This window comes from Argiope bruennichi, chromosome 7, assembly GCF_947563725.1.
Source record: "Argiope bruennichi chromosome 7, qqArgBrue1.1, whole genome shotgun sequence".
Lineage (NCBI taxonomy): Eukaryota > Metazoa > Arthropoda > Arachnida > Araneae > Araneidae > Argiope > Argiope bruennichi.
This window is the reverse complement of record NC_079157.1, coordinates 57,439,108-57,460,818: the sequence shown is the minus strand read 5'-3', so window position 1 is coordinate 57,460,818 and position 21,711 is coordinate 57,439,108. Positions and strand designations below refer to the sequence as shown.

General features: G+C 24.9%; 1 protein-coding gene across 2 annotated transcripts; it reads right to left on the bottom strand.

Moving 5' to 3' along the window:
- Positions 1-45: 45 nt before the first annotated feature.
- On the bottom strand, positions 46-21,493 carry LOC129975895 (protein sel-1 homolog 1-like). 2 transcript variants are annotated; one of them, XM_056089172.1, is made up of 19 exons: positions 21,343-21,493; positions 19,963-20,708; positions 17,039-17,099; positions 16,420-16,585; positions 13,577-13,630; positions 13,106-13,165; positions 12,883-12,964; positions 12,064-12,218; positions 11,922-11,978; positions 10,080-10,148; positions 9,820-9,897; positions 9,628-9,690; positions 8,651-8,738; positions 7,279-7,427; positions 6,169-6,334; positions 5,268-5,342; positions 2,851-3,023; positions 1,387-1,509; positions 46-377 (listed from the first exon to the last, which is right to left on the bottom strand). In XM_056089172.1, exons 2-19 carry the CDS (start codon positions 20,681-20,683, stop codon positions 243-245), a joined length of 2,475 nt encoding a protein of 824 aa, XP_055945147.1. In that variant the 5' UTR covers positions 20,684-20,708; positions 21,343-21,493; the 3' UTR covers positions 46-242. The 2 variants fall into 2 exon arrangements, with proteins under 2 accessions (XP_055945147.1, XP_055945148.1); XM_056089173.1 differs by having other exon boundaries at positions 21,320-21,459.
- Between the last annotated feature and the right edge of the window lie 218 nt (positions 21,494-21,711).

Genomic DNA, 21,711 nt, shown 5'->3' with positions numbered 1-21,711 from the left:
TGAATTGGAATGCTTACAGCATTTACAAATACAACAAAAACACAATTGGAGTTCATACTGACAACATTTCATTTACAGTTTCTTCATGATAAGATTTTACATATTTTAATTCAGTTCAGATGAATGTAAATATTTCTTTTGTACTTGCAATAACACACAGATGAGCATTAATTAAGTTTTTATCAAAACAGGAGTCTTTTAACACATGAAGTTTTTAAATAAGAAAGAACCAATTTATTTTTTCATCCTTGAGGACCTCTCCTGAAGTATACAACAATTCCTAACAACACTGCTAGAGTTGTCATGACATAGAGATCCCAATCAGGTCCAAGTATTTTACTTAAGTTAACATTTGGCAGTAGTGAATCCAAGTTTAACTGCAAAGATAACAATAGTTATTTAATAAGCTGCCAAAAATAATAAATTTAAAGCAACGAATTATCTATACAGAATGAGGATTACCACATATATAAATTGATATTTGAAAAAAAAAAAAAAGCATTATTTATCAGACAAGTGGAATATTTTCTAATAAAGTTGTCGAAATGTAAAATACCACATGCCAACAATGATAGTTTCATAAGGTTACTAGAGTAAAAACTAACACATTTTCCCATTCTTTTGCTGTTTTATATATAAGTTGCATTACCTGTGCAAGTGTTATTTTCTCACCATTCAATTTTTTATTTGAAAGATGAGCAGAAAGTGAAATTCTTATATGGTAAATTTCCAGCAATTTTTTACCCTGTAACTACTTTATTTTTTTGTAGTTATAAAACACTTCACATTGATAAAACCATTAGTGAAAGATTAATATCTGACAAAGAATGGGAGAAAATCTCTCTTATGGAGGGGATTTAAACTTATAAATATAGAAATTAAATTTCAACTTTAAAAGAATGCTTAACAATACTGCTGTCAATCATAAGAATGAAACATTAAATCTATAAAATTATTTAAATTTATGGAATCAAATAAGGTGTAAAACATTTATAATTATGCTGGCTTCATATAAAAGCAAAAGTAATAAATAAAAATGATTTATATTCATTTTTCAAGGGATTGACATCATACAAATAAAAATATTTTTAACTGACAATTTTGATTATTATAAATTTAATGCTATGTCATTTAAAAGTAGAAATGCAAACAAATTTACAGTTTATTACATCAATAAAGAAAGAAATAACTTTATATTCTTTTTCATCATTGCTTAAATAAATTAAATGTAACATTTCTATTTTCAAATGAATTGGCACTGTGATTAAATGATGCATAAATGTCAATTTATAAATAAAAAATATATATAAGCGGTGTTTTACAGTATTATCAAAATTAAACTGCCATAATTAATTTCATTAATAATAAAGAGTTAAAATATTTTACCTCTTGTAAATGCTGTAAACTGTACAGAACTCCAAGTTTTGCCAAAGCTAAAGCTACTGGAACTTGAGCATCAGAACTAGTTTCAGCAGCAAGATCATAATATCGCTTAGCTAAGTGTATGTCCTAAATAGTAAAATAATAATAATTAAATACTGTACCTTTTCAGTTGATAAAAAAAATATTTCAATAAGAAAAGATAACTGAAGCTGCTACAAAATAAGCATGAAAGTTCTGTTATAAGGATCTTAATCCATTTAGAGTATACAGATTGAATGAAATATTTTTAATTAAAAGAATGATTATCAATAATTATAACTATAAGATATATTACAGAAACCAACTGTAAAATAGTGCAGCAGTACACTTAATTTTAAAACGTTTGAAAAAAGAAACATTTTTCACGCTACTCTTTATCAAAAGTAAGGAAGTACTATTAAATTAATTGAAAAATTATAAATTAGGTATAAATCTGTTATGAAACGACTTTAATGAAAATGCCTTAAACTATGGATATTCTTTGTTAAATGATTACCAGATTGGTTGTTTAAAAAAAAGTAATGGTGCTTGTGGAATGTTTAATGTCAGCTCCAGAAGTACTCAATTAAATAAAGGTAATTCCCTTATAAGATATTTAATCCATCTTAGATTAAAACAGAAGCGCTACATATATTCCCCCCTTTATATTATATATAATATTTCATAGCAAACTAACAAAAAAAAAAAAAAAAAAAAAAAAAAGGACTATACATTTTGAACACCAAGTTTTTAAATAAATTTAATCCGTATAATGAAATATTAGTCACAATGCAAGTAATATAGCAATTGATTGTTACCCATAATTTAGCTGAAAATGATGAGCTCATTAATTTAAGCAATGTATATATATATTTACTTTGAATTTAATTTAGTGAAAGTGAATTTTATAAGCAAAAGTCAATTGAAAATATGACTTAAAATAATTTGCTCAGTATTTATTAGCATTAAGATAGCTCATTCTGCAAAACTTATTAGTATTAATTATACATCTCATAATATTTATATTGATTTTGTTAGAGATGACTGAATAAGTGATCAAGCTCATTTAGCAGAATAACTCCAGATAAAATTTTTACAATATATCGATGATAATGCTTTTCTGATATTAATGGCTAGATTAATGATAATTAGATTTCAATAATCCTAATTAGTTTTTTAGCATAAAATATCAAATTTGTATTTACTAATAATTATATATTTTATAAAATATTGAAAGAAAAAAGTTTAATTTGAAACATCTTATCGACAAAAACTGATAACTATCTCTTAGTATATTTCTTTTAAAAAATAATATTATTGTTTATTAAAGTACATCAAAAATTATACTGAGTTATATCATCTTATAATAACTTGAAAAGTTATACAAAATGAAGTTTATAATACAAGGAAAATTTTAGTGTAATTTTAATTTTAAAAAATTGTTCTTACTCTTTTCATTCCTAAACCTTGTTCATGCATGTAACCCAGGTTAAACATCGCTTGGGCATTATGTTGTTGTTCAGATGCTATTTTGTATTGATTTGCAGCAGTTTCATAATCTACCTCAGTGCCATAACCATAGTAATGGTAGTCACCTACTTTCACTCTAGCTACAGAATAACCTAAAATGGAAAAATGAGTTTTTAATTATATTGTCATAGAATTTATTTCATTAATTAGATGTCTTTGTCTTTCCTTTTGAGTCAACTCTTTCAACTAACTTTAGAATAAAAACTAGACCTTTGAAGAACTAAAAAATGGTGACTCAAAAAATGTATCACTCAGTAAATTGAAAAAAATTAACTATGGTATACAATATTTGCCTCCAGATAAGAAGGAATACATTTGTTTGAGCCATATTATGATGGGAATCTCATGTTTATATTAATACATTTAACAGTGTATTCCAATGCAGCAAAAGAGAACATTTCATTTCTGATTGAAAGGAGTTTCAATATGAATTTACACTCAAAAGTAAAAAGAGAATTAAATAATAAAGCAAATAAAATTGATAAAAGAAGATGTTTTGAAGGAAATGTAACCATAATAAAATACAAATTCTGTTTATTCAGAGACACAACATTGAAAGTATGAAAGATTAATTAAGCCTTCAGATGGTAATGAATTTATTAAATACATGAGCAATTTTAATAAGATACAAGTGACTAATGATGCAATCAATGTGTCCACCATATTATTCCAGTTTTTATTGAAATTTTGATTTGCCTAAACAATGGCAATTTATTTACAAATTGCTATTTCCCAAGTAAGATTCCTCACAGTTGATATGTTGAGTAACTGTTAAACTTTATGTCATTCAAGAGAAGACCCACTTCTCTCCATTGGCCCAGTGCTTTGATACAACCCCACCTCCTTCCCTCTCTCTGATCTCTGAAGTTTATAGGGGAAAAAAAAAAAATCAAATTCAGCATGGATGTTTACCTCACATGTCACTAGTGAAAAGTTCAAAGCATAGGAAATGTACTTATAGGTTTTATCAGTATAGATAGCAAATTTTTTTGGATATTTAAACTAAAGAAGTGCTAATAAAGCAGTATAATGGGCAGTGGTGAAAAACACAGTTACAGCTATTAGATTTTGAGACTTGTGGATAAAAAGAACTTATTTAAGAACTCAAGATAAACAGAATTCATTACATATAATGTATATATTAAAATATTTTTCAAATAAATACACTATTTCCAAAGGGTGTATATGAAATTGTAGTATTTTCGGACTTCAATTTCATCCATAGAAAATAAAATTAATATATTTCTGTGATAAGAGGCTCCAGTTTCTCAGAGTATACAAAATGCAGAAAAATCTCTTGTTATTTGTAGACGATAATTTAAAAAAAATGATGTCATTATAGGAAAATATGTGTAAAATAAATAAATGAATTTATTATAGAATTTGATTCTAAAAATAACTGTGAAAAGTACTTTTAAATGAACTGAGTAAAAATGATTGAAGATTTTTTTAAATCTTAATGAGACATATTATAACAAGTGAAACATACCATCTACTATGTAATCTGAAACAATGTGAAGATTTTATATGCAACTATCAATTAAAATACAATGCCGAGAGTATAAAATGAATAAACATTCGTTTTAAAAAGGCTGTTTCAAAGTTAAATAAATTTTAACTTTTTCATAATCATGTATGATGCTATTTTTATATAAAAAAGTTGAAATGGAGGTAAGTGGAATAAAGGAAATTAAATGCCAAATGACATATTCAGTAGAAAAAAAAATATGCAAAAACTATGTTTACAAAATAGTGTTAAAAAGAATATCTTGCTATCTTTGCATTTATACTACATCATTTTTACATATCATAGCATATCCTATGGGATAAAATTAAAAGATTTCATGACAAAGAATAAAAATTTTTAAAAAAATAATATTTTGGGCATGGATTGTGCTCTGATCAACAAAGCATGTTAAATTATTTGTAAGTTGGAAAGCATTCTTGGTGATTACAGAGTGAATCATATTTATTTCAACACAGAAATATTGGCTAATTTGATTTTCTAATAATTATTTAATAACAGAAATCAATGCATTGCCTTAATATATTATCATGATTAATTAATAAATTGAACTAAATTAAAAATTGTAATTGTGTATTTCATTAAAAATTGTACCAACAATTTTCTATTTGTGACAAACACATGAAATATATCTGTTAAGTCATAAAGGATATCTTATATTCATTTTTGCACGTGAAAAAAAGTTAAGGATTTTATTTTAATTTGTCATAATCAATGTTTAATCTGTACTCTTACTAGTTATTAAATAAACTCATTTATAAAATTGTACCACTAACTGACTAAAATCAAGTATTATAGATATACAACATACCTTGATATGCAGCTCTGCTCCAGTACATGAGGGCACGATAAAAAGTTTCATTTTTGGGAATTATATCAACATCACCTAAGAAACAGTTTTCCTTTAATTACATCTAATTTTTTTAGACATTTAAAAAATGCATTTTTAAATATATAAGCATCAATGACTGTCACTTTTTTCTCCTCAACAATCAAAAGATAAATAAATTCTTCACCATTTCCATACAAATTTAATTTTAAATTTCTTCATTATAGAGAATTTAATTTTCATTCTAATATTTTGGTAAATAAAAAAATAAAGATAGATTTATAATATAGTTTTAGAATTAAATGAAGGGGGAAAATTGTATATTGATGCATTTATTTTTAATATGTTACAAAGTTTAAAAAAAAAAAAGAACCTAGTTCAGTTGATTTTACTTTATTTAAAAATTTAGTAAAGATATAATTTAATATTTAAATTAAATACAATATTACAGAATTTAAATGTCATTCATTCAGAACATGGCTAAGTAAGAATACATATATTGAATAAATTAAAAGCAGAAATCTAGTTTATTATGAATATATTTATAGAAATTAAAATCACTTTTGACAAAAAAAATTCAAGCTGAATGAATAGCAAACTGACAACATGCAAAAATATCACAGAATAACAAAATTTACAGAAATACTGTTTCTGAAATTCAGCAACTGATTTATGGAAATCAAAACTATAAATTAAAAAAAAAATCTCTATTACAAGGCGAGTTAGCTTATGGCCAAAAAGAATAAAAGTGTCATTTGAGTGTGTCAGAAAACAACAGATTAAATTATGGCATTTGGCAGATTAAATTATGGCAAACAACAGATTAAATTATGGCATTTATTCAAAAAAAAAATTATCAGATACTATAAAAATATTTACATACCTCTATCCAAAATAAAAGCTGCATTGCTTTGAGCTGCTTCATATCCCAATTCAGCCAATACAATATATTTTACCAATGCCTCATTCACTCTACCTTCTTTATAATCAGTATATCCTTGCATTAAATTTGTTCCCCAACGACCTCTTTCAGCTACATTCTTAAACAACTAAAAAAAAAAAAAAAAAATCAAGTTATAAACCAAAATGAATTCATTTATTTTAAAATATCCACTGCTGACAGGTGAAATTTTTTATTGATACATTTTATGTATTTTTCCTAAATGACTAAAATAACTTCTATATTAATTAATAGAAACATTTTTTAAAAATAATTTAATAGTGGGGGGAGGTATAAAATGGGATTTGGGGCAATATTATATAATAAAAGATTGCACTAAACTAAAAGAAAATTACTAAGCATATGCAATTAAAAAAATTAAGTACTTTTTGAAGTTGAATCTTCTTTCCAAGTTATATTTTGTTATATGGGATCAATGATAAGAGCTATTTCCATTAGTTTTCATTGCTTCATCCCCCCTACAATTCTTATAATTTGAATATGCAACAATGCAATAATTTTTTCAAGATACAAGAGAACAAAATCACATATGATGATTTAATTTACTATTTTCAATTAAGAAACATGTCTTTTGAAGTCACATACATATATTAAAAGATGCTAGGGCTTTTTTGAATTTGTCTTTTCTCTTTTCTTGTGTTGGAAGAAAAAACCAAATTAGATAATTAAAGGGTTAAAGTACAAAACATGTGCAAAGTAAGACATGTAATTCAATTATTATCAATTAAAAAATAATTTCAAGGTAAAAGAAATATCTAGACATTTAAATATGAATAATCTAATCACTGCAAACAAAAGTACATTTGGGAAAGAAATAATTAAGAAAAATTATGAAACACATTTAGCTTCACCTTTAAGTTAAATATTGTCAATTTTTAATTAAATTAAACAGAAATTTTATAATCATCATAAAATGCAATTTCAGAGATTATTATTTAAAAAAATAGAAAAATAAAACTGATTAAGAAAAAACATGAGTGTAAAAAGAGAAAAGATTCAAAAAGTTTAATTTAAAGCTGATATCAAACTTACTTCAACAGCAGTAGCACATGAACGAACAGTTCCAGTTCCTGTAGCGTGCATTTGTGCTAAACTGTAGAATGCGAGAACATGACCAGACTGAGATGCCATAGTGTAATATTTTATAGCCATTTTAAAATCTCGTGGAATTCCAAGGCCATCTGAAAAATTAATAACAGAATTGTAAGTATTATTGATTTCATTCATTTCATGTGTGTTATTTATGTATTGTCTTAAAGATTGATTAATGCCAATGAATGCAGTAGACATTAATATAAGTCGATTTATTTTATTAGAAACCAATCTCTTAAAAAGTAACAAACAAAACATTAAACATATTTTTACTTTTAAAATAAGTTCTGGAATTCTTTAGCATGTGTTAGATCTAAAATATTATCTGATAAGGGATCTGATATTAAAAATATGTTTTTATAAATCAATATTTCAGGAGGAGATAAAAAGATACAAAAACTTTTGAAAGCTATTCATGTCTGAATGGCATTAAGTACCAAAAATATTTTGCTTTATCTCAGGTCTAAGAAAAATAAGTCATTTCACTAAACAATAAAATTAAAACACACATGCACGCACACACACAATCCACGTTCTTTCTAATATTTTATTACACAATTCTTTATTTAATCAATTACAGAAAGAAATAATTGTAAGTGATCACTTAATTTGATCACTTACAATCATTGCTTGATGAAATTTTATAAAACAAAACTGTTTTTGATTTCTTAGTATAATTTCAAAATCTAACAAATAATAAAAAGGAGATTAGTAAGATAAGGCATTTATGCAATTACATAAAAGAATAATTACTGGCAACTAAAATTTATTGAATTAATACAAAAAAACAACAACAATAGGATAATTATTTCTATGGTGATTTTTTAAAGGAGAATGTAGAAAAATCACTCTCATTGTTTAAAACACTATTCCGTCAACGGTTCTTAATATTAACTATGTTATATTTAAATTAAAAACAAATTCATTTCAAAGCTTCCCTTCAGGGTGTAATTGTAAATCCAGTAATTTTTTATAGGATAACTCAAATTTGGATTCTAGCTATGATTTGAAGTTCTACACCATTCTTTAAAAAACACTTATTAATGTAAACAAAATGCATGGATAAGATTTTATTCAATCTAAGAGAAATAACAGAAGTCATTGCCAAGAATTTGAAATATTAGATTGCTTTTGTAAATGTGCATATTAAATTTTATTTTATAAATATTTCATCTAATAGCAAATATTATAATTAAATTACCAAAAAATTTCATTCGTATTTTTTATAAAATATATATTTCAATGTCTCATAAAAAACAGCAAATTGAAACACTTATCAGTGTTTTATAATTAAAATGTTTCTTTTACTTACTATAGTACATATTTCCTAGTTGCAACTGTCCATCAACCCATCCCTGATTAGCAGCAGAAGAAAAGTATTTGAAAGCTTTGTTGTAATCCTAAATGAAAAAAAGTTCACCATCTTAACACAGTAAATTGAAAAAACTGATGAAATTAAAGAAATTTAATTTTTATGCTACAATAAGCTATACTTAGTTTTTTTTTTTTAAATTGATAAGTGAAAAATAAGTTAGTGCTTAAAATAAGCTAGTTTAATTTGCTTTTTACAAGTTGAAATAAACATCAATAATATTGTTAAATAAATATATTAATATTAAAAAAAATTTTAATGGCAGATATGAAAGATAATAATTTAACTGAATAACTATGATTTCTTAAGCACAAAATCATAGAAGTTATTAAATAAATTAATTGAAAATAAACATTCCTTATTCTTACATTGAAACAGATTTTGTAAATAAAAGCATTTACTGAGGTTTTATTTTATTTTATTATTTTTTTTACTAGCATATGCCTATAATTTTGCCTTGAAAAGAACAAGGGGGGAAAAAACATTAATTGTTAATTTAATGGTCTAATAGGACTAAATGTGATCTAAAAATGAGGACCTCTTAAATCTATTGTAATAATTATAATTGGACAGTCTTTTACGAATGTAAAATATTCCATGTATATGCAATTACAGAAATTGCTATAAAAGGGAATAAAAGAAGAGACACAGAGAGAGAGAAAGCAAGAGAGAAAAACCCTATATTCAACAACATTAAGCACATTTTGAAAACAAACCAAGATTTATTAAATTGTGAGATTACTAAATGACCATTACTAAAATTTGCTCAGAAAAGGGAAATTAAAATCCATCAATTTTAACCATTAACCATTAAAATATAAATGTCAAACCATTTAGCATTTACTTTTATATTTTACTTTTCAAAATATGCATGAACTTGAATAATGTTACATGATTATTTTCAAATGTATTCTTACTTTTGGTACACCTTTTCCATGGAGGTACATTAGACCCAAACCACTTTGTCCTACAGGATTATTCTAAAATTTAAGCAAAACACATTAATTTGATATTTTTCAAGAAAGTATTAATAAATTCTAATTTTAGATAACACCCTCAGTTTCTAATAAAAATAAATAGAAATTAAATCAATTAAAAAAAGGAATTACTTTTTCAGCTGCCATGCTAAAATATTTATAAGCTGTTTCATTGTTTTGCTTTACCACATTTCCACCTTCCAAATACATCTGAAATAAATCATAAAATTTTTAAAATATATTAATAAAGAAAGGGCTTTAAACTTTTGTAAATAAAATTTATAAATCTGAATCAACATAGCAAATAAATAAATAAAAAGTAAATACAATAATGCAAATATACAAAATTTATACAGCATTAGAAAGATATTTAAGGCTTTGTTTGAACTCACTTTTCCTAGAAAAGCCATAGCATTTGCATTTCCTGCATCTGCAGCTTGCATGAAATAATTTAGTGCTCTCTGTAAAATGAAAAGAAATGATATAATTTGTTGTAATACTAAACATATTCAAGAATAATAATATTATACATTCCAATTGCAAATTACATTCTCAATCCTTAAATAATCAAATGTCACTGAAGATCACTCAAAAGGATGTATCAAAACCAAATTTATAACTATAATAAATGAAATTCTGCTTGTTGGTATAGTAAAATTCTTCAAGCTGGAAGATAAAGGCAAAGGATAAGTTAAGTATAAAAGCTTAAAAATTCATTTCAAATCACAGAAAAAAAAATGTACAACAACCATAACCATAGATGATGTCATTATAATTATCACATTATTTAGAATTTTTTGCAAAATACAATATTAAGATAATAAATATTATAAAATACAAACAGATTTGTTTCCCAATTTAAAATAAATTATAGAAAAGCTTTTAAATAAATTTCAAAAGATTGTACCAACCGGCAAGAACTAACAATTTATGGTCTAAATTTTAAACATATTTGAAAATCATCCTTTGTTATTATTGTTCTTTCAATTAAATTTAGATAATTACGCTTTATGATGCAAATAAATAAATCATAGTTTGATTTTTTAATTTTACTGACAAAAAACTTGTTGTATTACTAAAATAATATTGGAATTAAAATCTTACCTTTTGAACTTTTCAATATTTAAATTTTAACTATTAATTAGAATAAACAGGACAACATAATTAGCTTTTTTTTTTAAAAAAATGAGGCTATAATAGCTATCTTTTTTAAACTTTTTTTACAAAACATTCCCAGTAATGGGCTGACATCAGATTTGATGACTGTCAGATTAACAAAGCTTAGAATCAAAATTCCTAAAAAAAGAAAAATGCCTTTAAACAGGGGGGGGGGGGAAATTAATAAAATATGCAAACTTATATGAAAATTATTCTACACATAGTAAATGTTATAAAATAAAATTTATTCATATTTAATTATTATTATTATTTATCACTTAATTACTTTTCTTCAAGTTAATGAATTTTAGTTCGTGCACATTTAAACAACTTCAAATTAATAAGAAAATGCAGAAGATTTCTTTTATATTAATTTAAATGTGATAATACAAATTATGTTAAAAATAGTCAGAAGCTGAAAATTACTCTTCAGCTCTTCACTTTTAAGGACTTGCAGCTATCGGAAAATATCTCATACTAACATTGTTTGCCTAATTTGGTTTATTTTTCTATATTCTATTATAATGAAATTATAGGAAAAAGAAAATTTAAACTCCTCAGATTCCCATCGTTGTTGAGCTAGATGGACCATTTATGAACTCATCCAAGATTTTTATTACTCTTTACAGTATATCCCAGAGAGATTAAAATTCAATCACAGTTACTCTTTAAGTAATGTAACGTGGGTAAAGTATATGGGAATCTATCTAAAATGGATGTTTTTTAAAGGATAAAATATTACATAAATTATATAAAATACATTATAAAAGACATTGAAAAATAAAATAAACATATTTAAATAGATATGCATTAACACCGATTTTGTAAAGAGCATGTCATTGTCATAATTTAATTTTATAAAATTAATAAAAATACAATATGTATCATAAATTTTAGACCTGATATATGCATTTAGTTTGAGAGTTGTAATCAATGCATTCTATTTCTAAATATTTCTACTTTGCAATTTTTTTTTTCTTTTGATGTATATTTTTGTGAAAGTAGTTGTGCTGTAATAGTATTTTTTGAAAACTATTTGTTTTACTAATATGATATTAAAAAAAAAAGGAACTTACAGCATGATCTTGTTCTACTCCTCGTCCACCTTGATAGTGCAGCTGTCCTAGGCCAACCTATAAAAGACAAGCACAATTATAGCATTTAAGCATTAAAATATTATAGATGAAGGAAATGAAAATTAACAACACAACAACTTACTTGAGCTTGAACATCTCCTTTATCAGCCAAAAACTGATAATATTGGATCAGATCATCATCTAATACACCTGTTGTAGATCCCATATTTTCAAATTCATCATACAGTCTAATTCGTTGAATGAGACTTCCACCATTAGTTGATAACTCTTCTTCAACTAAAGACAAAGAATATAATTCCTTTATCAGCTGAGAATTATGATAGATTTAATAATATTAATCCATTAAATTTCATATGGCCTTTGGAATAGTAATGCTAGCTTAAAAACCAGCTTAATACTTAAATTAATACAGTAAAAATAATAATTCAAAATAATTTAATAATTAATTAATAATTTAATGAATAAATCGAAAATATTTTTTGTATTTTTTAACAATAAGTCTTTTTTTCTAAAATGGGGAAAACCTTAATTGTGTTTATTAGCTATAAACTAAATATATTAGAAATCAGATACATTTGTAATTAGTATGTACAAATATATTCCTAAAAGATGTGTATAAAAATTAACTTGTTTATTTATTTACCTAAACTTGTTAAGTTTTTTGAATTTCATAAAAACATGATAAATATCTACATAGCGCATGCATACAAACACACAAAAGAACTCGTATATGTCTAAAATTATATATTATATATATTAAAGAATTCTTAAAGCTTTGGTTGAAAAAATCACAATCAATTATCATATGACAATTTAAGTATATACTTTGGGAATAAAAAAATAAAAACTGAACACTGATTTTTTTTAATACCTTTGTTAAAAAGCATAAGGTTGAACAAAAACAATAACATTTTGGAAACAATTTTAAACAACTATTCACCTTTCTTAGCCACCTTTCTATAATATGTTAATGCTGATTCACAATTGGGTACAACACCTAAACCAGCCCAATGCCTATAACCCTAAAACAACATAAAAAATATTTTATACAGAATTATCAGTAATTTTTCAAAAAAAAAAAAATACATGCAGAATAACTATGTTTGATTTTTGCATTACTTAGTTATAATCATCAGTAAATAATGAAATAATATTTAGCTTACCATCACCATCTGTGCCCAAGTATCTCCACCTAGAGCAGCAAATGTATAGTAGAGAATTGCCTAAAAGGTAGGATAATTATAAATTACAATAACTTCAAGGTTATGAAAAAAGTGACATTTTTTTTTTAATTAAAAAATAATTGTATAAATATTGACGAGCAAATTAAATTAAATAGCCTGAATTTGCTTAGTTATTAAACAGAAGAACAATTTTAGGATGCATTTCATTAATATCTTAAAAAATTACATTTTTATCACATTAAATTCTTAACTAATTTATCTTTGTAAGAAAAAATAATTTTATAATGTTGTATAAGATATACATTTACTAATGAGTCTTTAAATGTACTTTTCACAAAAGTTTCTCATAAGTTTAGTAAATAGTGTACTTTTTTCTACTTCATTGCAAACTTTGAGTTTTATTTTAAAAATTACAATACAAAAAGTTTATAATTTTATAAAAAAATATACCTTGGCCAGATGAGGAGAATAACCGAGGCCGGCTGAATACATTAAACCCAAGTACTATAAAAAAACATTCTTTTTAGAAAAAAAGCAAGGTAATAAATTAAAGCAGTTGTTAAACTTTAAATTAGCATTTCTTTTTGTTGGTAATAAATTATTCAAACTTTTCATAAACTGTTTTTACTAACAAATATTTAAAAAACATTTCATTCAATCTATTTACTATGCCAAAATTCATTCATTAATATAATTACACCACATTTTTGGTGCATTCTGTTAGAATATTACTGCTATGAAATTGACACAAAAATATGCCAAGAAAATAGAAATCAAGAAAATAAACTATAATTCAGTGGAACTTTTTTTATTGGGTTTATGCTCTGCAATACACTCTGTAAATCTCACTACTCCAGATTTTCATAAGACTTGACACATAGATACTATTTATATAGATCTGGAACAATACCAAATTTCATGCAGATATGTCCACTTATTTTTATATTACAGTTATATAAAGTTCCAAAAATATGTCCAATTTTTCTTTAATTGCTTTAAGCTGTCCTAAATGAGCTATAGTTGGGAGAAGTGTAATTTTTTAGCATTTTTAATGCTTATTTCCATGCTATACAACATCATATAAGTTAATATAAAAAAATTCTTTGTCAAAATTCAAATAAAAATTTTAAGTATGATTTTTTAGAATAGTACACATCTTAAAGTTTATTTCATAAATAGATAGTGATGATATAAATTACCCGTAAAAATATAACTAAGGATGATAGCAGGTTATTTGTTAAAAAAAAATTATTTGCATTTTATTAATACTTTATATTTAGCTGAATAATATAAGAATGTTAATTGTTAAACTTATATAAAAATAAATACAAACATAACCTGATGAAAGTTTACAGTAATGAGTCTAAAGAGAAATGTTTTATTTAGTAATAGGAATGTTTATTATTTAATGCTTGAAAAGGCTATGTTTATCTGGCATATATCATTATCAAATGCAATGTAACTTCTAATTTTTGTCAAAACATCTATTATTGACACCCACAAAATATTTTAATTTTTGTCAAAACATCTATTATTGACACCCACAAAATATTTTTTCTTGTATATGAAAATGATGCACATGACTTAGATGGATGAAAAAAAAAAAATTTTCTGCCATGAAGTTCTTTACTTTTTTGTAAAACTTCAATAAATTAGTTTCTGTCGTAGATGGCTGTGACATAGCCTAACATTCTTCTAATTTCCGTTTATCTGCAAATTTTAACTTTTTTTCATCCTGCAAATCATCTGAAAAGCATTTGCCAATAATTTTGATGGAGTTTCAGGAATGAGCACATGGTGTTTCTGTACTCCTAGAATAGTCAATACTTGTTCAAAATTACTTTTTAAGGACAATTTTGATTCAGCATATTTCACTTAGGTTAAATATAAGCAAGTCTGTCTGAGTCATATTTTCAATTTCCCTATGAAGAGATTGCTATTGGGTGTGAATTTTATTTTCATATGGCCCTCTATAATGCCCTTTTCCATGTTTCGATTGTTTCTATTAAAAACAATCAAAAATGCTATTATCCTTTCACTTTAAAATTTTCCTATATAAAGATAAGATTCAAAAGTGTTTTTTTTTTTTTTTAATTTTTTGTATTAGGAGGCAGTTTATCTGGAAAAAAAAATCTGCTTGGAGGTTTTTGATATTTGGATATCAGAAATATTATTATACAGAAATTATATGCATACTTTCTACACATTAAATTATTATTAGTGATAACTTTTTTTTATCATTAAAGTATCAGCAACATTATTTCATTAATAACAGATTGCAAGCTTGTATGATTTGTTTTTGATTTATTAATGTATTATTTTTATGGAAGTGTGACAATTAGCATTATTTTTGTTACTGAGCTAAATATAGGGTTATTAAAGAAAAAAACAAGCTTAAAAAATATTGTTTTAACAAGTCGTCCCATCATCAGCATAAATTTGTATTCTGCCAAGTAAGTTAAAAAAAATTACTAATTATTCATGTTAAAATTTTAAGAATACTTATTTTGAAAAAATTAAATTTTTAATTAAATTCTGGAAAAACATTTTACATACTAGCTTATATGATAAAAATCACAAGAAAGAGAATTAACAGAAATGCTGTAAAAAACACTTCTCTTATTTCTATAAGTGCTTGAACACTTCAAAAAAAAAAAAAAAAAAAAAAAAAATCCATTTACTGCTTTTGATCACATTTTGACAAATGAGTAGACATATAGGTATGAAATTTGGTATTTTCCTAAGTACATATGTATGAAATTTTATGAAAATCTGTGATAGTGAGGTAAATTTTATTTTAAAATTGTGTTGATTTGACTATTTATGCCTAAAAGATTGTCAAATATTCTTTAATTTGATATTATGTAAAACAATTATTTTAACTTAAACAATAGTTAAAAATATTTAAACTCTGGTAAAAACAAATATTTCATGATTATCAAAATAAAAGAAACTATATTAAAAATGAATAAAAAAAAGGGAAAGTAAAATATTAAAAAGTTATGCTCAAGATGAAGATGTTTTAAATACAAAAAACTGACATAACATTCTTGTATGTTTACTACATTATTTTAATCTGCATAAAACTTTTCACTGAATTAAAAGTGAAACAGGTAAATTTATTTTTCTAAGAAAAAAAAGCTTGTTTCTGTATTAATTGAAAATTCACCTGTGACAAATTTTGAAGTTTTTTTAAATGGTAGAAACCAACTTAATTCACTTATCTAAATTTCCAAAATTTAAGACAAAATGTTCTAATTTTAAGATATTTATAAAATGGAAGAACACATTACCATTTGAGCAAATGGAGAACCTTTTTCAGTGGCAAGTTTCTCAAACCAATATTTGGCAGCAGTAATGTTTTGTGGAAATACATCTCCAAAAAAGTATGCTTGGCCAACAATTTTGCCTGCTTCAAGATGACTCAGTTCTGCTGCTTGTTTAAACAAGTCATATGCTCTGAAAAGTAAATTAATAAATTTACTTAATAAAATCCTTTACAGGACAAAACCATCTAATATTTTCTTGTTCATCAAATATAAATTATGTCAATAAACATCTTCCTTTACAGGTATCTGAGGCATTAAGATGTGCATGTTGCCAAGAATTTTTTTTTTTTGTATATATTGCTGTATTAAATAGCTATAATTTGTACACATTTTTGTTGCTGTGCAGTTAATAGAAAATATTTAAGATTGAATATTTTCCATAATTCACAAAAAATAATACAATCATCTTTTATATAACTTCTAATATTCATTTCATAATAACAAAATCCCCAATTTTTTTAAATAAATAAATTGACTTTTATTCTTTAAATACTTTTCTAAAGTAAAATTAAAATAAAATTATATAAATATATAAGTAAGAAAATTAGCAGAAAAATACTATGTTACATAAAAAAATATTTACCTTTTCTTATCAGGTTTGGTTGAATTCAAAATCATGACACCTGTTTCATATAAGACTTTAGCTGAAAAATTTTAAATATCATTTAAATTCTGCATTTTCAAAAGAAACATTTTGAATTAAATCAAAATTATTCCAAAAAATTCTAATTCCATAGCCAGTTATAATTTTGATTCTTAAGGAACTAAAATACAGAGTTTTGTGATTTTTGGATACTTGAGTACTGACATTTGTGCAAGTAATTTATCAAAGGGGAAAGAAAAAAAAAAAACTTTCTGCTAAAAAATGCTAAGTTTATTGCAACTAGTAAATTACAAAATTTATTGACAAAAAAATTCGGAAAGGTATCATGTTAGTTAGTCAAGAACATAGTTGACTGTATTTGTGACAAACATGCAATTAAATGTAAAGTTCACTAAAGTTATGTGGTTAAGCAAAACATTTGCCAATGGCATGCACTTGCATTCATATAAAAGTATTAACTTTTATAAAATTGTTTTTAAGTGATCTAATATTCATTATATGATTTATTGTATTGTGATGAAAAAATGATACTACAAACAGACACTTTATAGTTTTAAAATTTTATTCTCCAAATATTTCCATAACTAATTTTTGATCTTCAAACATTAAACTAAGTATTTAAAAAAAATTAATCGGAAAATTTGAAATATTGTATTGTACTTTCAGTATAATGAAACATGAACATTAATATCAGTTATTAATGCATTAGTGAAATTTTAATCAATTAATAAAAGAAAAATTCACAATCACTATTAATATATAATAAAAATCATGCAAATAAAAATGAAATAAACAAAAGGCTACTTTTATAAAAATACTGTTACTGATAGCAATTTGATTGATATGAAGTACAACAGAAACCATTCTTCCCTCCCAATTTAAAGCAAAATATCACATAATTTTTATTTATTTATTTAATTATTTTAGTTCTTATTTTTTAATTAATATAAATTAAAAGTATTGATAATCCTATTTTTATTGTTTTGTAATAGTTTAAAGCATGTTTTACTACAAGTGAGTCAAATATAAAGTTGATGATAATATTTGTAGTACTGACCTAAGTTAGAAATTAAAATAAATTTATAAATTGCAGTAAAATATTTTAAAAATGAGAATTTTGAACCAATAGCAGAAGATTTTAAAAATTCTCAAATATAATCACCTTTTTCTTTTGATTCTCATAGGAATTTGTGCATATTGTAATAATTAGTGACAACTTAAGTTGGTAGATGCTACAGGAATTTTTTGTTTTTGCCAATGGGATGCAATTACTCATTACACGTAATTAGTCTTGAATATAATGTAAATGAATTAAAAAGAATTTCATATAAATTTTTTTTTCAAATATAATTAACAAAAGTTTTGAGTAACAAATTTATGTTTAAAGTGAAAGTATGTAAGATAATGTGAAGAATTGTCCCTAATTTGTTGCTTTTTATGAAATTTATAAGCATGTCCATTATGGTATCCAGATCGATTTCAGAGCTCTTGAGAGGAGCATATTTTTGTGTATGTTTAGTATGTGTTTAGTTCTGACTGGTGTAAATATATGGGAAAGTTATTTAAAATCCTTTGAACATTATACTTCAATCTTTGGCAGAGATTATAGAGAAAATACTAGTGGATATTTACCCAATAACATGTTCTCAGATAAATTACTTTTTTTACAAAAACTTTAACAGATATTCATAAGCTTATCATATTTTTTGCCAACTTTTACAAAGTTTCATACTTTGCCCATTGCCACCATTTTTTACATTCGTCATACGTAACTCTTACAGAATTGCTGGGAAAGAATTACCATTAAAACATTTTTAAATGCAATGCACCTTTTACCGTGTATTAAACTTCAACACTTTCATTTTATTAGTTCATTTAAAACAAAGACCTAATCTTTTATCTTCATTTGTATCTTAGCTGTTTTATATTAGTTTATACATAAACACACTTGATCATATACAAAATATTAAACATGAACAATGCCCCACTTTACCATATACATGGTACAATAAGGCCAAAAATGGCCATTGTGCAAAAAAAAAAAAAAAAATCATATTAATCAATCAATGCTCATAATGGCTTTCAATGATTAGTGATAAGAGCTGCTGAAAATGTGAACAAGTGCACTTTGAAATATCTGAGTATTCTGAAAAATTCTTTGCAATGCTGCCTATTTCAAGAAACAGGACTGTATTAGAATAGTGCAAGAAAGAAAATTTCATAAAATCATTAGGAGGTACTTTTGTTTTTCTTTTTTAACACTGGTGATGAGATGAGATACATCTTGTTTCACAAGATGAATTCAAAAGTCAGGCCAAGCAGTGGGTGATTTTTTATTTCCCCACTAAAGTTTACAAAGTTTAATCTACATCTCTAAAATGTGCTGAAATGCATATTATATTACTCACTATTGATTTGGGCATTTGAAACTCTCTGTAACACATCATAGTTAACATTTGTTTTGACATTCAAGTTCTAATGCAATGCAAACTCTAGAATTACAGTGTATAGCATATTTACACACAAAGAACACTTTGTTACTATAGAATATATATTAAAATATCAGGTACAAGTGACAGACTTCTGACTCAGTAGCTACCTAAAGCTATCATGTTAAGAAGAAGGAATGAGGCAAATCATATAAAAATATCATTATTAACCTAGATGCCAAATAAATGAATGTGCAAAATATATAAATTCTATGAATTATATAATATTAATACACATATACTAATATTCTGCATTAAACACAAAAAATAAAATATATGCCAAATTTCAGAAATTATTTCAATAAAAAGAACAAAATTATGGTAAAAATTCATTACAACAAATTATTATAGCAGAAAAATTAAAAGTTAATTATAACAGTAAAATAAAAAATAAACTGAAATAAAAAAAATTACCTTGTTTCTCTTCTTCAGTTAATTCAGGTTCTTTTTTTACTTTAGGTTTTGTAGGCGATTCTGGAATTCCTACAGAAGCACTAACATCGGGAGGAACTAGACTGTGTGTAGCTGAAGGTGTATGATAAATCTCATTGGAATTTAAATCACTAAAAGTGGGATTTGGATCAACTTCTTTAATAGTAATCTTGGTTGTTGTCTCAATTTTGTTTTCATTTTTGATCAACTGTTCAAATTCTTCTTCTGAAAGTTCCTGAAAAAGCATGGTTTCTTCTGCAGTTCCATAAAATTCTTTTTCTTTTGAAGTAATTATGCGGTAAAGATCTTCATTACTGATCACTTCCTCATCATTTATATTCAACATTTCAATTTCTTTTCTGAGTTTTTCGACTAGCTTTTGGTTTAGTATGTCTGTTGCATCTTCACTGTAAGGGTATTTTTTATAATCATCTGGTTTAGCTTTCTTTTTAGCACTTTCTATGAACTCGTATATTTGACTAGTCCTGAGATCAGTGAAAAGTGGCTTAGTATTTTCCACCTCATCTTCATCAACTTCCTCTTCTCGAATCATTTCTGCAGTTCGAGTGAAATCTTCCTCATCAGATTTTTTCTGATCTTTTTTTGCATTTACAGTAATGGCCACAAGAATTAAAACATAAACTAAAACTAATACTTTTGGATGATATGATCTACACATGCTTAATGAGGTTTTAGACCACATTTTTAGTTGATACTAGTCACATAACCTAAAAAAAAGGAAATACTATACAATATATCAAATATAAATATTTAACAAGCAAAATAAATTTTATTTCAAAGTATTTATTATTTTTACGTAATGGTTTTAAATAATCTCAAAGGCAATGGAAAATTTTCAAAATATTAATCATTGCATTGTTTATTCGATGTTAAAAGCTATACATTTCATACAAATCATTTAGAATTATATAGTACAGCATCCAAAGATACAATAAAGAATTCTGTAAACGGAAAAATTTTGGACATGTACAAATTTTACAAAAATTCATTCAAGCTATAAGTTGATAAAACTAAGAAAAATATTATCTGAATGAATGCGTCTGGAGAAATCACTTACTCATCAGACGCAAAAAAAAAAAGTTATGCAACCAAATAATTATAAATTCCAGATTAAAAAGGAAAAGCCCATTTTCTTATAAAATTCAATCTTTTAAAATGCAAAAATTAACAAAAGTATAATCACTTAATAAAAACAAATCAAAATAACAGTGTGATGTTTAGACCGGTGATATTAAATTATCATACGTCACAAAATCGAAGAAGTAGTTTCAATACAGATTTGATAGAATGTTTAGAAAATAACCTATGTAATTCTTACAATAAATTCTAAAGAAAATGCACCTTAGGGGAAGTTGCATGAGAAAGCAGACCAGACACAATAATTTATGGAACATCTAATGGTGTTTGTAAATAGATTGTCATGAACAGTCAGTCATACTATTCTACAGCAACTAACACCAGAAACATACCTGAAAATTTAACGAATCAGGATATAACCTGGAATGTGACGTGAGCTTGCTATCCCATTGGCGCATTTTTTTCATTTTCTTTCTCATTTTAAGGCATTTGAAATTGAAGCCAAATAATCAATAAAGTGCTTATGCACTAGAAAAATAAACAAGAGATTTCGCATTAAATTGCCTTTCTTGGCGATCATAGTATGCAATGATTCCCATTAGTTTCATGACATGCTTTTTGATTGGCTCTTTT

Coding starts and splice junctions, on each gene's coding strand:
- LOC129975895 (XM_056089172.1), bottom strand. CDS start 20,683: ATGTGGTCTAAAACCTCATTAAGCATGTGTAGATCATATCATCCAAAA. Junction 12,965..13,105: donor CTTGGGCACAGATGGTGATG/GTAAGCTAAATA, acceptor ATGTTGTTTTAG/GGTTATAGGCATTGGGCTGG. Junction 10,149..11,921: donor GAGTAGAACAAGATCATGCT/GTAAGTTCCTTT, acceptor TTCATTTTACAG/AGAGCACTAAATTATTTCAT.